Raw genomic sequence first — 18,107 nt, 5'->3', positions numbered from 1 at the left:
AAGTAATTCCCATCCCCAATTATTCCTAGATCTGCTGTCTAACAACATGCAAGTAATTGGCCAGCATTCAGAATCAGGTTTATATAACTTATTTATCCCCATGGATTGCTGGCACCCCTCAAAAGTAAATGAATTTTGGAAGTTATATGGTTGCTAAGGTCTAATTTACCATAGCAACCAGACAAATATTTGCAAAAGTTACTGGAATATGTACAGAAGAGGGAACGAATAAGTAATAAAAGGTAAAAATAGCAAGAAAAAGTTATATTTATAGAGCAATAGCTTTATGAATAAAGGTGACAGTGACCCCCATACGAAAGGCCGAAAATGCCAGAAGAAGAATACTAAAATTAAGACCAACTGGAAACTTCTATAGTATACTATATAGCATTTCTATAGCATAGAAAAGTTAATTTAACTGTGAACTCCCAGGCCCGGATTTGTGGAAAGGCCACAAAGGCCCAGGCCTAAGGCGGCAGGATTTTAGGGGGCGGCATGCTGCCCGACTACATCCACATTTGTTCAAAAGCACTGGTAGATATGAGCAGAAGATACCGTACTATAGTTTTTTAAATTTTCCATACGACAATCCCCAGTGCGCTGAACCCGATGATGAAAATGTGTGCATGTGCACAAATGAAGGGGAGGGGACAGGGCCGACGAATGGCAGCAATCCTAGGGGTGCCGACTACGACTTCGAATCAAAGGATTCTAACTAAAAATCCTTCTACCGAACCCAATGTTAGCCTATGGGGAAGGTCCCCATAGGCTTGGCTAAGTTTTTTTGGTTGTTCGATTCGAAGAATTTAATTCGAACGATTATTCCTTTGATCGCAGTTTTCGCGCAAAATCGAAGTCGAAGTATTTTCATTCCCAGTCGAATATCGAGGGTTAATTAACCCTCGATATTCGACCCTTGATGCATCTGCCCCTAAGTGTTCATTCGGAAGTCACTTCTTATCCAAGTCTGGCTGCACTCTGCAACTTGCTCCAGGTACAAAATCTGGTACAGAGAAGAGACTGCCCCTAACCTAAATTAACCTAACCTAAATTAAGGGGGTCATTTACATGCCCCTTGTGAATACAGTGCTGACAAATGAAGGCAATGCCGTATCTCTGTTCTCAGAAATGGACCTATGGCGATTCAGACAAATAATGGAATGCACATATATTTGAATTTTACAGCCTACCTTCTACATTATAAATGGAAAATTGATTGATGATAATTTATATGACAAATACTTGCTATTATATATATATATATATATATATATATATATATATATATATATATATATATATATATATATATATGGTTGCACCTGTTTCTTGCATTGCCCTATGGTCTGATTCATGAAATAGTTTTTCTATGCATTTATACATTTCAAAATGTTTAATTAAATTAATTAGAAAGAGGTAGTTTCATTCGAGCATGTGAAAGAATTCGTCTTTAAACAGGGCCTTCCAACATCTTGTACAAAGAAACAACCCAGTCTATATCTGAGGCTGCAGTGGCCCTTTATTTGTCAGACATATGTACAGATCATTCATTTATTCCAATATCCCTTACATAAACCAGGACTGGACAATTTTTCACAAAAGATAGTAAGGATAGTGACATGAGACCCAGGAATGACATCATCTTGTGTAACACAAAAAAATCCCTGGTTTTGTGACATAAGCTGTTCTGCATATGTCCCTCACCTCAGTTTGCTGTGTATCTCACATCCAACTTGGCGAAGCATGTCTCGGAAATGGGGTGGACTGAGCCCATGTTGCTCTTTCAGCCTACAGAGCATTGCACTCCCTCTTTGAGCATCACGAGCAGCTCCTGGGAACAGGTCCTGAGTTGCTTCCCACATTGAATCTGCAATATTCTGTGAGGAAATGGAGAAGCAAAATGGAAGGAATATACAGTATGAAAGAACATCCTTTAAGGATACAACACAGACCTTTTGTTTTTCTAATACCTGCATTTCTCTATCCACTGCACGAGAGAGCTCGAATGAGACAGTCTCTAACAGACGCTGTGCAGGGCCCGATGGAGACAACCAGCTTCCTGCTTCCAGGAGGCGTGGCAGCAGCTGAGGAGAGACATTGTGAATTGTGAAGACAAACACACAAAGCCAAGGCCAAGATCTCCAATCCTTTACATAAACACTACATTTACAGTATTGAACAATGTGAGTTAATGGTTTAATGGCCACAACCATTACATATTCCCCTACCAATAATTGTGTATAGTAAACCATGGAAAGGGGGATCTCATAAAGCAGAAGTGGACTAGTGTAAATTTCTATAAGAGCGCCTATTGCAATGTGTGAGTTTATGGTATGGGCCTTAAGATGCTTAAGATTTAAACAACGTATACAAAATTCAGGGTTGGCCCCAGTCTGTTTTAGGTCTGACCAGCACATCTCACACACATCATTATCAAACAACATTTTTTATAGAAGTGATGTGAGTAGAGAATCTCAACTTTTTTGACATTTTAATTTTATAGATATTTCCTAAACCATTTCAGTTCAGTTGTTGTTTTGTTTCATTCATAATTTGCAGGATTCATTTACTTTAATATGTAACTATTTTACGATCTAATTGAAAAGAAACCTAATTTATCTTGATATTTTGCAATATAAGAATACGGTTATGTATTTATTGACACTAGAAGTATCTGCCTTCTCTACACTGTCATTCATCATCTACATATGCCTTACATGTTTTACATGTACCTGACATCCTAGCTTTACACTGGGTACCCTCATTAAATAAAATTATACATAACATCGCAAAAGGTTACTCACAGCTCGACAATTTTTTGCATCTCGGAGCAACTGTCTTGCACATAAAATGTCGTCTTGAACAGTCTCCAGGTCACAGGAGCTCAAGGCATTAATGTGATCATGAATCATCACTGAGAGTGTCTGTAACATCTAACATGGATTCGAAAGATCAGTGACTACTACTATGTTCTCTGCTACATTACATATTTTATGTACAACCCAATGCAGCCCATCCAGTCTTGTAAACATATTATTAATCATACAGTTATAGGTGATCTAAAATATTACTGAATGTCCCATGAATAAGTGTAATGGCCAGTACCTGCTCTGCACTGCTTGTTACACCCTGCTGCAAGCGCAGTGCTCTCTGGTCTGAAACAGCCAATGTCTGAGAGTTCCGCAGGAGACAGCTGTGTATCTGTCAGAGACACAATTAATAGTAGAAAGTACACAAAATTAATATTCATGTTCTAGAAGTTAATTTTTCCAACAAGAAGAGCACACGAAAGTGTACAGAATATGAAGTATGGGCCTATAATGAAAACACAGAGGACTATGTAGCCAGAAACAAGATGGGAGGGAGGGGGTTCAAGTCTCAAGTGTTCATGAAAAAAGGAGAAAAAGTGAAGGAGCTCCCATAGACAGAAGGGAGAAGGATGTTTCCCCATTGGACAGCAGGAACATGATTTTGCCCTACTGGATAGTTCTTGTAATATGTATTTTCAGACAAATCAGGAGGAAGACCTATTCCCTAAAGGGTGAAGTGAAATTCGCCAGTGTGATGTCATTCAGGCGCTTCGCAGATTTCCTAACGGGTGCAGGCGTAACTTCGCTAGCGAAAGAGACAGACGCTAGCGATCATTCGCACTTTATCGCCAGGCGAATTTTCTCTGGCGAATGGACGTAACTCTGCAAATTCACTAAGATGCACATTTTACTGAACGTTACCTCTAAGTGCAATGGAGTGCATAGGACTTCCTCAATTTATAGTGCAACATTTTTCTAAGTCCCACAAAACACTGGCCTGCAAAGGTCTGTAAAAAATGTTTTTTTTGGATAACAGGTTCCTCCCTCCAACAAATGGAACATAGACTCATGTGTAGGGCATTATAACAACTATATTTGATTTATTAAGGTTCCCTGGACTTGTGTAGTGTAATGTATTTGCTGCAACATATACGTCCATGTAACTTTATCATTTTGCAGTGTGCAAATTAGGCAACGCGAGCGCTTCTTCGCTTTGATTGGGGAAGTAACGCTAGCGAAAATTCACCAGCTTTCGGCGCCCTGGACGCAACTTCGCACATTAGTGAATTAGCGTTGTCCTAGAGAATTTATGCCTGGTGAAGTGTTCTGATGGCTGCGAAGCCTTTGCTTTTCGAATTTGCCCAAACCCTCAGTTGCAATACTGCTACCTTTTTCCAGGCACTCTCAGCTCTGTCCGGATGTCTCTGATAGGCTTGGCAGATATCTCCAACAGGAAAAGACATAAAGCGCAAAGTTCGATTCCTGTGATGTTGCAGGAAAAGTAACACCAATCACAAAGCTGTTATAGTGCAGCCAGGAACATAAATTAAAAAATTAGAAAGTGCAGTATATATGTGTATATATATATATATATATATATATATATATATATATATATATATATATATATATATATATATGTTTGTGGACTTTATCGGGATCGGAATCAAAGACTGTCATCTATGTTTCATATCTATTACATTGAATTTAGCATATGTGGCTATAAATTAATGAAATGTTGGAAAGTGAATATGTGTGGCTAAGTGCATTTTTGGAATATACATTTTCTATACTTACTTCTCCAAAGCTCGAGCTACATCCATAAACCCAGAGGCAGTAACTGCATTTCTGTCCCAAAGCACTGACCTGCACATGGGAGATTGAGAACACTGACAAGGCAGATCGTAAAGGCAGAAAAATACTTCTAATTGGTACAGGACAGACACATGGAACAAATTAAACTTTGCTTCAGAACTCTGCTCCACTATAGAATAAGATGGTCATTAAACCTAAAATACACATTGATCCAACAATGAAATATAGAGCCATATTCAATTCAGGGAGTAAAAGGTTTATTACATGAAAAGTCATGGACAAGATTCAATTTGAAAATCAGAAAAACTTATCTCACTGTTTATCAAGTGAAAACTCTATTGAAGCCTATGGCAAAAACACAAACTGAATTTGGAGAAAGTTTTTCATCCTCAAATTAAATCTCATCCATGTGTCCATGAGTTTTTATGTGACAAACAGCGAGAAACTCTCTGAATAAAATCTGACCCAAAATTTGTAATATTTACAAATGTATATGAATTATGATAAAAGTTGAATGAAATTGAAGCTAATCTTTTACTCTATCCCCTCTACAAGCTATTGTATATATATATATATATATATATATATATATATATATATATATATATATATATAAAATCATGTCCCCCCAATTCAGGCTTCTTGCATTGGCCTTCAGAGCACTGTCCCAGGAAGTTTGAGATACATAGGAATACACTATCCTCTTATGGTCCAATTTTTAAAGGGAAAACACAATTTTTTCAAAGGGGAAAAAAAACGTTTTCATGATTTATTAAACTCTGATGGTATTAAAAATTGCAATAAAAAGTACTTTGACCTGCCGAGTTTGTGTAGAAGTCAATGGCAGATCTGCACTGGATTTCGTTCAATAATCTGAAGATTTCGTGTTTTCGGATATCAAAGCCGAAAAAAGTTACAGTTTTCGGGCAAATCCGAAACATTCGTTGGATTGGGGGGTTTTTTCACAATTTTATTGAGTTTTTTCCCGCACAAGAAATTTACTGAAATATTTATTGATAAATAGGGTGGAAAAGTTTGTGTGGATTTGGTCAGAGTAGTTTTCAGAAATAGTGAGAACTTTTAGGATTTTGATCAATAACCCCCTTAATATCATAAATGTATGTATATACCGTAAGTATGCTAAGAAGGAATGCTTACTTTAATAAAATTGTGAAATAATTGATTAAAATAGGAGTCTATGGGAGATGGCCTTGCCGTTATTCAGAGATTTCTGGATAATGAGTTTCCAGATACCAGATTCCATACCTGTATTCATGCTAGTGCTGTCTTCATTTGAATTTTACACTACAGATTGTTATGAGCATAGTGTGTTTACCGCAATGTGGTGTTAATCTGCAGGGTTTTGCCTAGCATTTTGGCTCCAATATCTGACATTCCGTTTCCACTGATGTCAAGCTCTTGTAGAGATGTATTGCTTCCAAGAGCATTCAGGACAATGCAGGTGCGAGACTTCAAGCGAGAGTCTGCGAGGGAAAGAGACTGCAGGCACTGAAAGAGAGGGTGGATAGAAGTAAGTAAAACTCCTTGTTGATGATCATCACAGTTCTCCCACTTGGCATTGTTAAATGAATAAACAACATGGACGGGTTCAGTGGCTATACCCTGTTGCCTTCTATTTGCTATTGAGGGGCACATCTATTAAAGGGCGAATTGTGTATTTTTGGTGAAAATTCAGCAAATTGACAATTTGCAGCGAATTTGTCAATATACTAAAAATCGAAGAATACAATTCTGTAGCAAAAAAGCTCAGCGCTAGAGAACTTTCGTGATGTTTGTCCAGGCGAATGATCTAAATGCAAATTAATTAAATTTATTATTTCTCCAAAGTCTACTTTGCCTGGTTCTAACTGGTGAATTGTTGAGATGAAGCTACATCCTTAACATTACTATGTCAGTGACATAATATCCTGTATTTTTTTTAAAAAAAGTCCTATAAAAACGCTATAGTGCTTTTTCAAATTTTAATGTGGGATTATGTTTAAAAGTTGTAATTGTTAAATATATGTTATTTACACGTTTTAACCATTTGAAGCTCATGCCACATTTGTCATTGCAAATTCGCAAAACTGGCGAAAAATTTGCGAATAAATGGGCTCCGGCGTCGGAAAAAATTTGATGCCGGCGTCAAATTTTTTCCCGACGCCGGTGGATTTTCATGGCAAATTCGTGAATTTATTCGCCCACGGCGAAACGAGCAAATACATTTGCCCATCACTATTAATAATAAGTGACCACTTCCAGCAATTTCACCAACATCATAAATAAACTTGTATGTAGCCCACATATTTAAATTGACGTAAGTGTAAGTATGGTAATGAAGAAAATAATGCTAAAGAAAATTCGCTAACAAACTTTCAAGGTGACACATTTTCTCTACTGAAAATACACCAGCGTTCATTTGTTCATTTTGATGAATACACATAGTCATAGCAAAATAATGTCTGGCCTGGTTGGGTGAAGTATGGTGAAGTTTTCTCAAACGAAAATTTGGACCTAAGTAAATTTGCCCCAGAGTGAAGTTTTAGCTGCCCTAAAATAACCTTTCTATGGTGCCCAGTAGAAACTATTTACTATTTCAGGACTGATAATACTCAATAGACCAGAATTGCCACATTAAAATTTGCCATGATGGGAGGTGGAGAGATATGTTCACAGAATCTATGTTGATACACACATGGCTTGTCTGCACAATGCTCTCAGTTATTATAGCTCCTTGCCTGCTATTATATATTACTGTATAATCTTAGAGTTATGTGAGCATTGCTCATTTGCCACTTACACAATCCTCATCTTGCAGTAGATTCACTATTCTCTGCAGTATATCTTCCAAGACTCTGAAATAAAATAGGGGTCAGATAATTGACATCTTCTTTGTCTTTCATTTACCAAAACCTATTGCCCATTGCTTAGATACTTAATCTATGCATCACCACCTACAACCTTTACTTTCTTTACTTATCATTGAATCTTTTGTTGTAATGCTCATGTTTTTTTTTTTTAAAGGTAAGTTTTATTTCTCATTTTTAAACACATACAACAATCATACGTACAACAATAAGTACACTCGCAGACTAGACTGTACAATTTAGGCAGGAAGAAAATATGGCACATGCTATCACCAAGCATAACACAATACAGTTATTGAGCAGTTGAGATGGACACTATCAAACTCAGGGGAACTATACATCTGACGGTTAGGTTGGGACCCTCGAGGATACGAAGGATAGCAAACCATGCGGGGTGTCACAGTAGGAGATGGACTCGGCTATGACCTACTATAGAGGGGTCGGGGCAATGTCATTCCACAAGCCCCAAATTTTATCGAATTTTGTTGGTGTTCCCCTAATTTCGTAGGTGAGCTTATATAGGGGTACTGCTTTGTTAATCAGTCGAATGCTCATGTTTTTATTACATCTATTCATAATAAGCCATTTTGTGAACCCTGAGGGTGGTCAGTTTGGTTGCTGACTTCTGTCTCAAAATGGGCAATTCTTACCGTGATTTAACTGAGAAGTTTCTGCCTAAAGAGAGATGCTTGAGATGTCTGTTTCGTCCAAGGGCAGGAACAAGAGACAGTAAGTGAGAATCCAGTCCTAATAAAAAGAATAAAAGACACTGCAGGAGATGTCACAATATGAATAATTGCAAATGGAGACAGCATATATACTGCAGATATATGTAGATACAAAATAAAGCCAAAAGTATGTGGACATCTGTCTGCCAATATTGCATTAAACAACCAAGGCTACTAATATGAATTTGGACTTTTTCTTTTCTGCTAAACACTCTTTACCCACTACTCTTTTTGGAAAGCTTTCCATTGATGGGTTGGCTTCCAGCCATTTGTAAAATGCTGGGCACTGATGCTAGAAGATCAGACCGGGCTCGCATTGGTGGTTCCAATAAATCCTACAGGTGTTGAGAGAGGTTGCGGTAATTGTGTGTACAGGCCAGTCAACCTCATCCACTCCCATCTCTGCAAACCAATTCTGCATGGGCCTTTCTTTGAATATTTTCCTGCTAAAACAGGAAGGTAACTCCTCTAAAGCTTTGCATTAAAGTAGGAATATATCAATAATAAAAGGGATGTCCTGATACTTTTGCTAATATAATATATATAAATAAAGGGAGAGAAGACAGAAAGATGCTGACAGGGGGTGATAGCGTTGACCCAACAGGCAATGGGAGCAAGAATGAAAAATACTGAATTCAAAATAGGAGACAGAATGATGTAACAGTTAGAAAATCAGAAGAAAATTATGTTCTAAAAGACAGTATAAAGAGTGAAAGAAAGTGAGAAAATGCACCAAATGGCTGCAATAGAGATAAAAACATATTCTCACCATTATCGGATATGTTTAGACTTCCAATGCTTGCGATTGGAGGAAACTGTTCTTGTAATATCTGAACACCTAAAGAGCGCAACTACATAAAGGTTTGGGGATGACAAATAATTGGAAGCAAAAAAATAAAAAATAGGGAATATAGTAGGAATCCAATAATGAAAGTAAAACAACATGTACATGGAGAAAGGGATGCACACAAAGAGAGGAGAAGAAGGGAAAGAAATAAGGAATTGAGAGAACATAAAATATACTATTTTCCCTCATCTTAAGACTGGGAACAGACTTTGGGGTAATTTATCAAAGAGTGAAGTTCCGCCTCTAGAGTGAAATTCCGCAGCTCATAATTCATTTCTATGCAATTTTGGAAGGCATATTTATCAATGGGTGAAAGTGAAAGTTCACCCTTTGATAAATACGCCTTTAAAAATCCCATAGAAATGAATGGAAAGTGGCGGAATTTCACTCTAGTGGCGGAACTTCACTATTAACTTCACTCTTTGATAAATAAACCCCTAAAGCTTTATTTGCATAATACCAATGGTGATTTGCAACACAAAATAGAACTATGAAACTAAACGTAAAATCCAAGCTTTCTGCATTCCCCTCTTCCTGTTGAGTCACAGAATCTGAAGCCTTCTATACAAAGAATGGTTGATTATACTAGTTGGCTTCAGGCACCAGTCAAATTAATGGAATTAGAAGGAAAAGGGTAATGCAGGCATTAATGCTAATTCAAATTGCAGACAATGTCACACGTGTTGTTCAGCTCATAGCCCCCAACTGTTGCTGAACTGTAGCTTTCAACATGTCTCATCAGGATACAATCTAGTCGGAGCGGTACAAGTGGATAGTCTAGCCTTAATATGGACTTTCTTCTAAAATCAGAACATGATCACAAAGGCAGTCTTAGGGCAATGACAGAGAGAGTATTTTGCTGCCCATGATTTTGTTTGTAATTGCCCATGTAAATTGGCGTGGGTTGATTGATCAAATCATACAATTGTGTGAAATTGCTATATTAATGTGATTTTATTGTGATTACGCAATTTAATTTGCCCACAGCAATTTACAAGGGCAATGTCACAGTATTTTAACCTGTTTTTTAGGCTGCAATTTAATGGGGGCTGAGAAAAGTCCCGACTATTATTTCTAACCAGGCACACACCTGATACTGGTTGCCAACATGGTCACTCTAGACTGAGACGGCAGCTTAGAGGCCAGTATATTGAGCCAAAAAGAACATTCTGTTTGATCAATATTTGTCAGGGATTGGGCAGGTTTGAAAGTACCATAATGTAAGGATCATACAGGTCTATCTGTGTGTGATGGGTTTGAATAGGCCCCTATTGTGATCTGACTGTTGGCACAGACACCGGAAGATCAGATCATCCTGATTATGGTGACAACAACGGATCCTTCTGTGTTTAGTGAATTTTATTTTACCCATTGCTTTTTTATCTTCATCCAGGCTTCATCCCATTATCACACTGCTAAATATCGTTTTTATACTTCCTGTTGGTTAAGTGTTATACACAGCAAACTGCAACTTCACTTAAGTATCTAACATCTGCAACATTGTAACAATTTCTTTTGGAGTAACCACCCCACAGTAATCACATGAGGGTCTGAAAACCTAAACAACTGTGAATTTTGCAACATCATCTTAATGGATAAACAATATTGTTTGTAAGTGTTACTTTTTCTTTCAAGTAGCAATTTAAGATGGTTTGCTTTAATAAGTAACTATATGATACCACCTTAAAGGGGACCTTTAACAAGTGTGCTAGAAAATAGTTTAAACAGCTGCTGCCCTCATTTAGCCTCTAAAACCCATTTGCAGGTCAAAATGCTTTTCCACCTGGCATTAGGAAGGCTACAGTGCATGCCAGAGGTTTTTTGATGTCCCTGTGTGTGACCACTTCACTTGTTTTGATGTTATGCTAAAGGGCTCTCAATTCTAGGCAAGCACACAGCTGTTTCACTCAGAATTATGACCGCAAAAAATTGCTTTTATTGGATCCCTACTAGAAAAGAGTTTATGTTGTAGTCAGACAAATAAGATGGGAATTTATTCTATTCAGCATTAGGCTAGCTAACAGGCATGCGGTGCCCAAACTGGAATCAGCATCTTTTCCATGTAAAGTCAAACTAGAAGTTACACAGAACAATGTTTAATTTGTGCACACACATTATAATGATGTAGAGCTGTGTGGGCTGTAATGAGTTTCCCTGTCATGCATTGCATAACATCATTCACTGGCTGTCAGTCATTGCTAAATGCAGACATTTGACACCCACTGGAGTGTAGAGCAGTCGTGATACCACTGCAGAACAGGCAGGTGGATAATATCTTAACATTACATTGGAACTGCCAAAAGAAATGCACTGGAGGAGGGAATGAGACAGAATTGAACCAAGGGAGCTGGCAAGGAAAGCAAAAGGGGAAAAATATGTGTGCAGTGTAAAAATTGTCAAGAACAGGAGGATAAGGGACATTTTTAGGCATGTATTTTAGGTAAATATAATTACAAAATGCTGTGTGGATATATGAAAGAGATGAATAAGTTGCAGACCTTGTTTCCAATGTATTAGAATGGTGTTTCTACAACATGAAGTTGGAAGATGATCTGTTCTAATAATGCTTTTACAGGCTAGATCGTATTGGAATGGTTATGGCATACCAAAGAAAAAAATATCAATGTGTCTGGGGGTGGTATAAAAACCATGTGGAGGGGCACAACATGGCACGCAAGTAATAGTGATAAAAGGTTAAGAATATGCTGCTAAGTAAAACAAAAGGAATGCATTTGTTTTAATGATATATAGATTAGTATAATAACAAGCAAAAATTTTACCCTAGGGCGAGTAATAAGTGTCAATTTATCCGATTTTTGCTTTTAAGCAAAAGGAAATGCTAATTGGTGATTTGTTGCTATTGGTTGCTGGTAGTGGAACAACCATTTCACACATATATATCTCTCCCATAAAATCAATCTGCTAATAAAAGATGCAGTTTGCATAGAAATAGCAAGAGCACTGAGTCTGCAATGAGTAGGCAGTTATTTCCCACACACAGGATATACAGACATTCTGAACATATGGCATGCATGACTACATTCTGGAAAGGGTAACTGGAAGTAAAAACAATAAACATAATTCCCAAAGCCAAAGAATACAGATGGGTAAGGTAGATGTGAGAAGTTTTTAGAGAAGTGAGGGAAGGCAAGTCTGTGAAACAGATGTAGGGAGTGAAGACTAAAACAATAAGGTGGGGAAGAATCCATTGCAGGAAACACAAGGGGTTACGTGAATAAAATGTATGAGATACTGAGATTGGGAGTGGAAAGAACAGCTGTGCAAGTATGCGAGAAGAAGTATTAAAAAATATATATCCCTAATTGCCATATTGTATCCTACAGAAGAGATGCTTCAGAGATTGTATGCACAGTGTGAGACAGATAATATATTTAGGTGGTGCAGTAAACTGCACTGGCACACACTAAGCTGGTGTGTCAGATCTAAACTTGCAGAAGGGTGAATTTCATGTGTAAAGGGTCTGCCTAAGGAACCCTTGTAACCTGCTTAGCACTGCGGAAGGCAATGCACAAAGAATCTGGTATCTGGCACTGGTATGCATCTATGCCACCACCTGATATGCCTGGGGAAAAGTGACATAACACAGATGCAACACTTATCGCTTAAGTTTCCCTCAGTGTGTCACAAAATCGATTTCTTGAACCCACACTAAAATGTCAGTGCTAGCAAGCAGTTTACAAAATTTCAACTTGCAACAGTGGGAGTGACAGTGGGAGCCATTTGGAAGCCACATTCATCAGTTAGGGATACCATTCATGATTTATATTTTGTAAATTGCATGATGTGCCTTTGGACTTGGAGCTGTTGCCATTGTTTGCTTCCCATGAGAAATGCTTTATAGATAAATTATAGAAAATAGCTAAGATGATGACAATACTATTGCCTTTTGCTGTTTTAGTTATATGCCACATAAAAATCCCCATCTGACAGCACAAAATGAGGCTTGCTGTGCTTTGGTGCTCAAGTACAAGCAGAGGCAACTGTCATTGGGCTCCACAGTGAAAAGCAGTTTGTATAAAGTGAGAAAGTAAAGAAACTCATTATGCACTGCTGATTTACCTCTTTAGGACAAGGGACTGTACAGAAAAGCAAGTTAGTATCAACTATAGGCATCCATCTCCAGGCATTCTGGGAGTTATAGATCAAAAACAGCTGCAGAGCTCCCGGTTAAATTACAAACAAAGAGACCCTAAAGCTTCACCACAACTCTTTTTTTGTCCTAAAAACTAAAAAAAAAATAGAGCTTCCAGAAATGCTTCCTAGGATGGAGTAGCCAAGAGAATGTGGAAAAGGAAGGAAGGTGTCTTCGCTGTACAATAAAAGAGTTCGCTGGAGGCAGACAGAGTTAACATTAAAAACAAGCTTCCGAGTTGAAATACAGTACAAGGGCCTCAATGATGGGGCTTTACCCCTTTTATCATATTAGTATATATATTTATGTTATAAACATTTTCCCTGAAGAATAAAATTCTCAAGTAGTGGCTAAATCAATTTCAAATGCCTTATTATGTGCTTTAATAATCCACCTCCTTCAGATTTTTCCGTTGAGATAATCCACACCATTTTCCACACTATGCAATTTGCCACCAACTCTGCGCTTTGTGCTAGAATACCAAACTTCAGTATGAAAGCTGTTGCTTTTCTTATATGACTTATGGAATAGCACAGGACTGAAGCTACTTCACAAGGATGGAAATAAGCCATTTTAATCAATGTCCTGGAAATGACAGGGCAAACAAGGCTTTATATGGCAGGAAGGCCTATGGTGAAGGATAGTTTACATCTAAAAAAACAACTACAATTGTTGTATTAGGCAGTGTACAGATTTCTTCTAGATCTTTTTAGATCACTAGTCATTTATCTACTCCAAGCATCAGTAACGCCCACCCTGTCTTGAGGTTGCAACTGGACTTAATTTTTAAATCATTTTAAATATTTTTTTTTATGTATGGAAGTATAAATAATAATAGTAAAAATCTCTCTTCAGGATTAATTAGTTTTCTTGCTACTAAGCTCAGTGACTCCAGCAACTAGTGGCGTAACTACAGGAAGCAGACCTCGCAGTCAGGGGGGTGGACTGCAGGGTCTGTAGAAAGCCGAGTTGGACAAAAACATAACATAGTGTGGAGGTAATATGTATAGAATTTGCATTTAAGTTCATATGGAGCAAATGGAGTCCAAATGGATATGAAAAATATAAAATAAATCAGGTATACCCATTAAACAGAAATTTCTGAACTATAGGAAGGCCATCTCCAATAGACTCGTTTTTAATCAAATGATTTAAAAAAAAACATGTAAAATTAATTCCTTTTTTTTTGTAATAATACATAAACAGTACTTTGTAGACCAAAACAAACATATTATTAATACGTATTGGAGGCAAAACAATCCTACAGGGTTTGTTTAATGTTTAAATGTTTAATTTTGGGCACACAGGCTGAAGGCTCTGGCTGTTGTCAGCCTGCATATTTTTGTTGGCTGAGAGAAGCAGATCTGCTTAATGCTCCTGCTCAATTGATCTGAATCCGATCAGCCTGCATCTGCACACACACAGTGAAGCTAAAGCTGAGGTCAGCCTGGAGATGCCTTATTTCACGTATTTGGGCTGACCTCAGCTTCAGCTCTCCCATGTGTGTGCACATTTTTCTCAGATAATCTTCTCAGATAAACCTTCACAGATGCCACAACTACCCAATCTTTTGTTTTTGACATGCAGATAAGGGGTCAACATGCCAAGAAATTGCACACACAGTACATTTAGAGAAAGAGGAATCATAAGGGAGACTACAAGGTACAAGGTGGAATGAGGTGTGAAGTATACCATGGTGATCAGAAAAGTAGCATCTGTTGAGGTGAGCACACACTATGAGGAAAAAGGAAACTGAAACATTGTATATTGGAAAAGGTCTGAATGTAATTCTCTGGCCTGAAATATATAATTCAGCCCCTGTCCCTCCCCACCTCATCACTACCTCTGCTCACATTTCCCTCCTCACCTCACAGCTGCTCAAGTCTAGATGAAGGTCCTGGATGTGCGTGTTTGAACAAAGTCCTTGCAGCAGAGCCCTGAGAAACAGAATGAGATGGTGAGAGAGGCACAGAGCCATAGCAATTTAAAAAGACTGCAAAAACATTCATGTTTTATGTGGTAAATAAACAAATACAAGCTCCTACCTGAATTATTTGCTATAGATAAAGCAGGTAATGCTTATTAGTGCAATCAGTAATTGGATTGGACTTGTATTGGGTAACTGGGTACCTAATGGTAACTAAGCTGCATAAATCCATGTCATTGGCAAAATAATGCTATAGGGTTTTTTAATGTCCAAAATTGTTTTACTAGCTTCAAGGTGTGGTGATCCCAGGGTCGGACTGGGGGGCCAGCTTTAGGGCAAGGGCACACGGAACAATTTGTCAAAATGCAGATGGAGGCAAGCGGATCAGGTGTCACATCTGCTTCTATGCTTAGTCATATTGACAGGCACAGCACCAACCTGTTTGGAACTACAGAGTGGATTTCAGCACAAAAATGAAAACTTTCACGTTTCCACACAGATATCCACTTAATGTATGTCTGCACAGGGCGTCACCATGTCTGTCAGTGGGCCTGTGCAATGCAGTGGTGGATGGCACCGGATCGCCTTTCTTCCACCTGCATTTTGTACGGATGAGTTTGTATTTTCGTGCTAAAATCCACAGGATGACACTGTGCATGTCACTGGAACTACAAAAAGGAGTGGATGAGTGGACAATAATCTGATCTGTGTGCCCCTGCCCTTACTTACTCTTTTAAGTCAGAAGTTGCATACCTCCCAACTGTCCCGTTTTTCACGGGGCAGTCCCACTTTTGACAGTTCAACCCGCAGTCGCGGATTGTTACTGAAATGTCCCGACTTTCTCTTTGATCTCCTGCACTAAACAGCCAGAAAAAGATGTTTTAGCAGATAGTGGTCTATTTATACAGTGGTCTGTTTGGCGGCACCTCGCATTGATGCATGTATGAAGATGACATTAAAGTGAGTCTTTTCCTCATAGGAGTTCTAAGAAGAGAAATATTACAAATAAAGAAAATACTATAATCTGAGCTGCAGTATGAATATATCTAATGTTTCATTTGGCAAACTGAAATGGTGCCTTCCGTTATATCTGAATAAAGAGCAATATCACCACCTAGTGGATCATCTATGTTCTGGTTTCTCCTCATTTATTTAATATAGGTTTTCCCCCCTATCTATAAATATAAATAATATTAATATTATGCAGTGCTGTTTGATCAGAAAATTTAATATATCAATCACTGATAACAATAAAAACTCATATGAAATAACAGGTAAAGGGCTTTACTCTATAGAGCTAACACTGGAAGTGATGTGAAGAACGATGCAGAAGAATAAGGCTATCTAATAAGGCTATTTAGAAAAGGCTCAGCCTGTTACTTTCAGGAACAGGAATAAAATTTGTGATCTAATATAACAATAAGCTGAAAACGGAAGTGTTGTAAACAACGGTTTTAGATAATAGAAAGCAGGTTTAAAAATAAACTATTGGAGCTAATCCAATGGTAATAAAGGCAAATGGTAAGCTTGTCTGAAAAGTGTTTTTAAAATGGGAATGTGCAAAACTTTGAAGGTTAGGGATTAATTACATTGGGTGGAATAACATATTTTAGAATATGAGTGCTGCACACTAGAAATCTACTGAGGAGGAAAAGATGCCATTCATAAAGTTGAATGAATAAAATATGAATCCAAGACTTGGGATACAGGGGACAAAGACAAATTTTATAGAAAGATTCATTTATTGGGGTGTTACTGGAAGGCAAATACAGCACTCATAAGATAAATACATCCATACATACAGCAATCAAAATCGAAATACATCCTATTTGAAATTACAATTTTTTTTCCTTCCGCTTACATCAACATATGTGCAGTTTTAGGGTGGGGGCAAGTTGGTGAATGAGTATCACAACAATGCTTATAACATCCAGCTTGGGTTTATTGCTATTAGATGCATTTTGGCCTATGGCCAGTAAGATGTACTGTGGTGCCAGCATCTTCTCAGAAATACTGTAGATGTTAGCTGCTGGGAAAATACTGGCTGGCGGATTCATAAGTGAGTCTAATATAAAACCAGGTTTAGTATAATAGGTTGAAATACTATACCAGTTCATCATGGTTTAATAGTACTAGGGCACAATAAACATTTATATTGAACTAAAGGAAGATACCTCCTCACAATTTGTCTTAGAATGGCAGATAGGTCATTTAAATCAACAAACTACAATGGTATGGATACAATTGGTGGCAACCTTAGCTAACAATTATATATATATCTTGTCTGTGACCATAGATTATTTAATACTCTGTTAATTTACAAGGGAATATACTTTAACACAGTACTGGAACTAAGACAGAAGAAGCATGTGGTGAGGGAGCTGGGGGGGGGGGTGATGGTGCTACGCATATAACTCTTCTCTCTGCCTACCCCAAAATCAGGATCAACGGGATCCCTGGACGGGGTTTTTGTCACACCACGCTCACCATCACTTTCACATGCGTGTACAGCTTGCCTTGGATGCACCTTCTAGAAGGGGAATGCTCTATGGACAGCTATATATCAACATATGAGGATGTTCTATAGGTATCCTTAGAGCATGTCTTGCTTTAGCTATGCAGTACAACATTTAAAGGGATGGAATTCAAATGTACCCTTACTAGTACTACTAGCACTTGATGCATAGCATAATATAAGTCTATATACAGTATCTCAATGGCATTAACAACACTTATTCATAACCCCCATGTATAATATTAATGTCATGCAATCCAGGGGGATCACTGGTTGGGCTTTTTGTCGCACCACGCTCACATTCACTCTTGCAGGTGCACATAGCTTGCCTAGGGTGCACTTTCTAGATGGGGTATTCTCTATGGACATATATATGATAATTTTCTATAGATATCTGTGGAGTATGTCTTGGTTTAGCCAGACAGTACAGCAATTAAAGGGATGG

General features: G+C 37.9%; 1 protein-coding gene across 1 annotated transcript in view; it reads right to left on the bottom strand.

Annotated features, from left to right (window-relative positions):
- Positions 1–18,107, bottom strand: part of LOC108704934 (capping protein, Arp2/3 and myosin-I linker protein 3-like) — a 53,254-nt gene that overhangs the window by 12,139 nt on the left and 23,008 nt on the right. The window contains 11 exon segments of the mRNA XM_041580186.1: positions 1,705–1,877; positions 1,971–2,084; positions 2,805–2,933; positions 3,106–3,201; positions 4,199–4,292; positions 4,608–4,676; positions 5,962–6,134; positions 7,426–7,480; positions 8,143–8,239; positions 8,990–9,071; positions 15,088–15,157. Of these exon segments, the coding sequence (XP_041436120.1) occupies positions 1,705–1,877; positions 1,971–2,084; positions 2,805–2,933; positions 3,106–3,201; positions 4,199–4,292; positions 4,608–4,676; positions 5,962–6,134; positions 7,426–7,480; positions 8,143–8,239; positions 8,990–9,071; positions 15,088–15,157 (1,152 nt within the window).

Source organism: Xenopus laevis, chromosome 1S (genome assembly GCF_017654675.1).
Source record: "Xenopus laevis strain J_2021 chromosome 1S, Xenopus_laevis_v10.1, whole genome shotgun sequence".
NCBI lineage: Eukaryota > Metazoa > Chordata > Amphibia > Anura > Pipidae > Xenopus > Xenopus laevis.
Note: the sequence above shows the minus strand (reverse complement) of the source record. Positions and strands in the feature narration are given on the sequence as shown.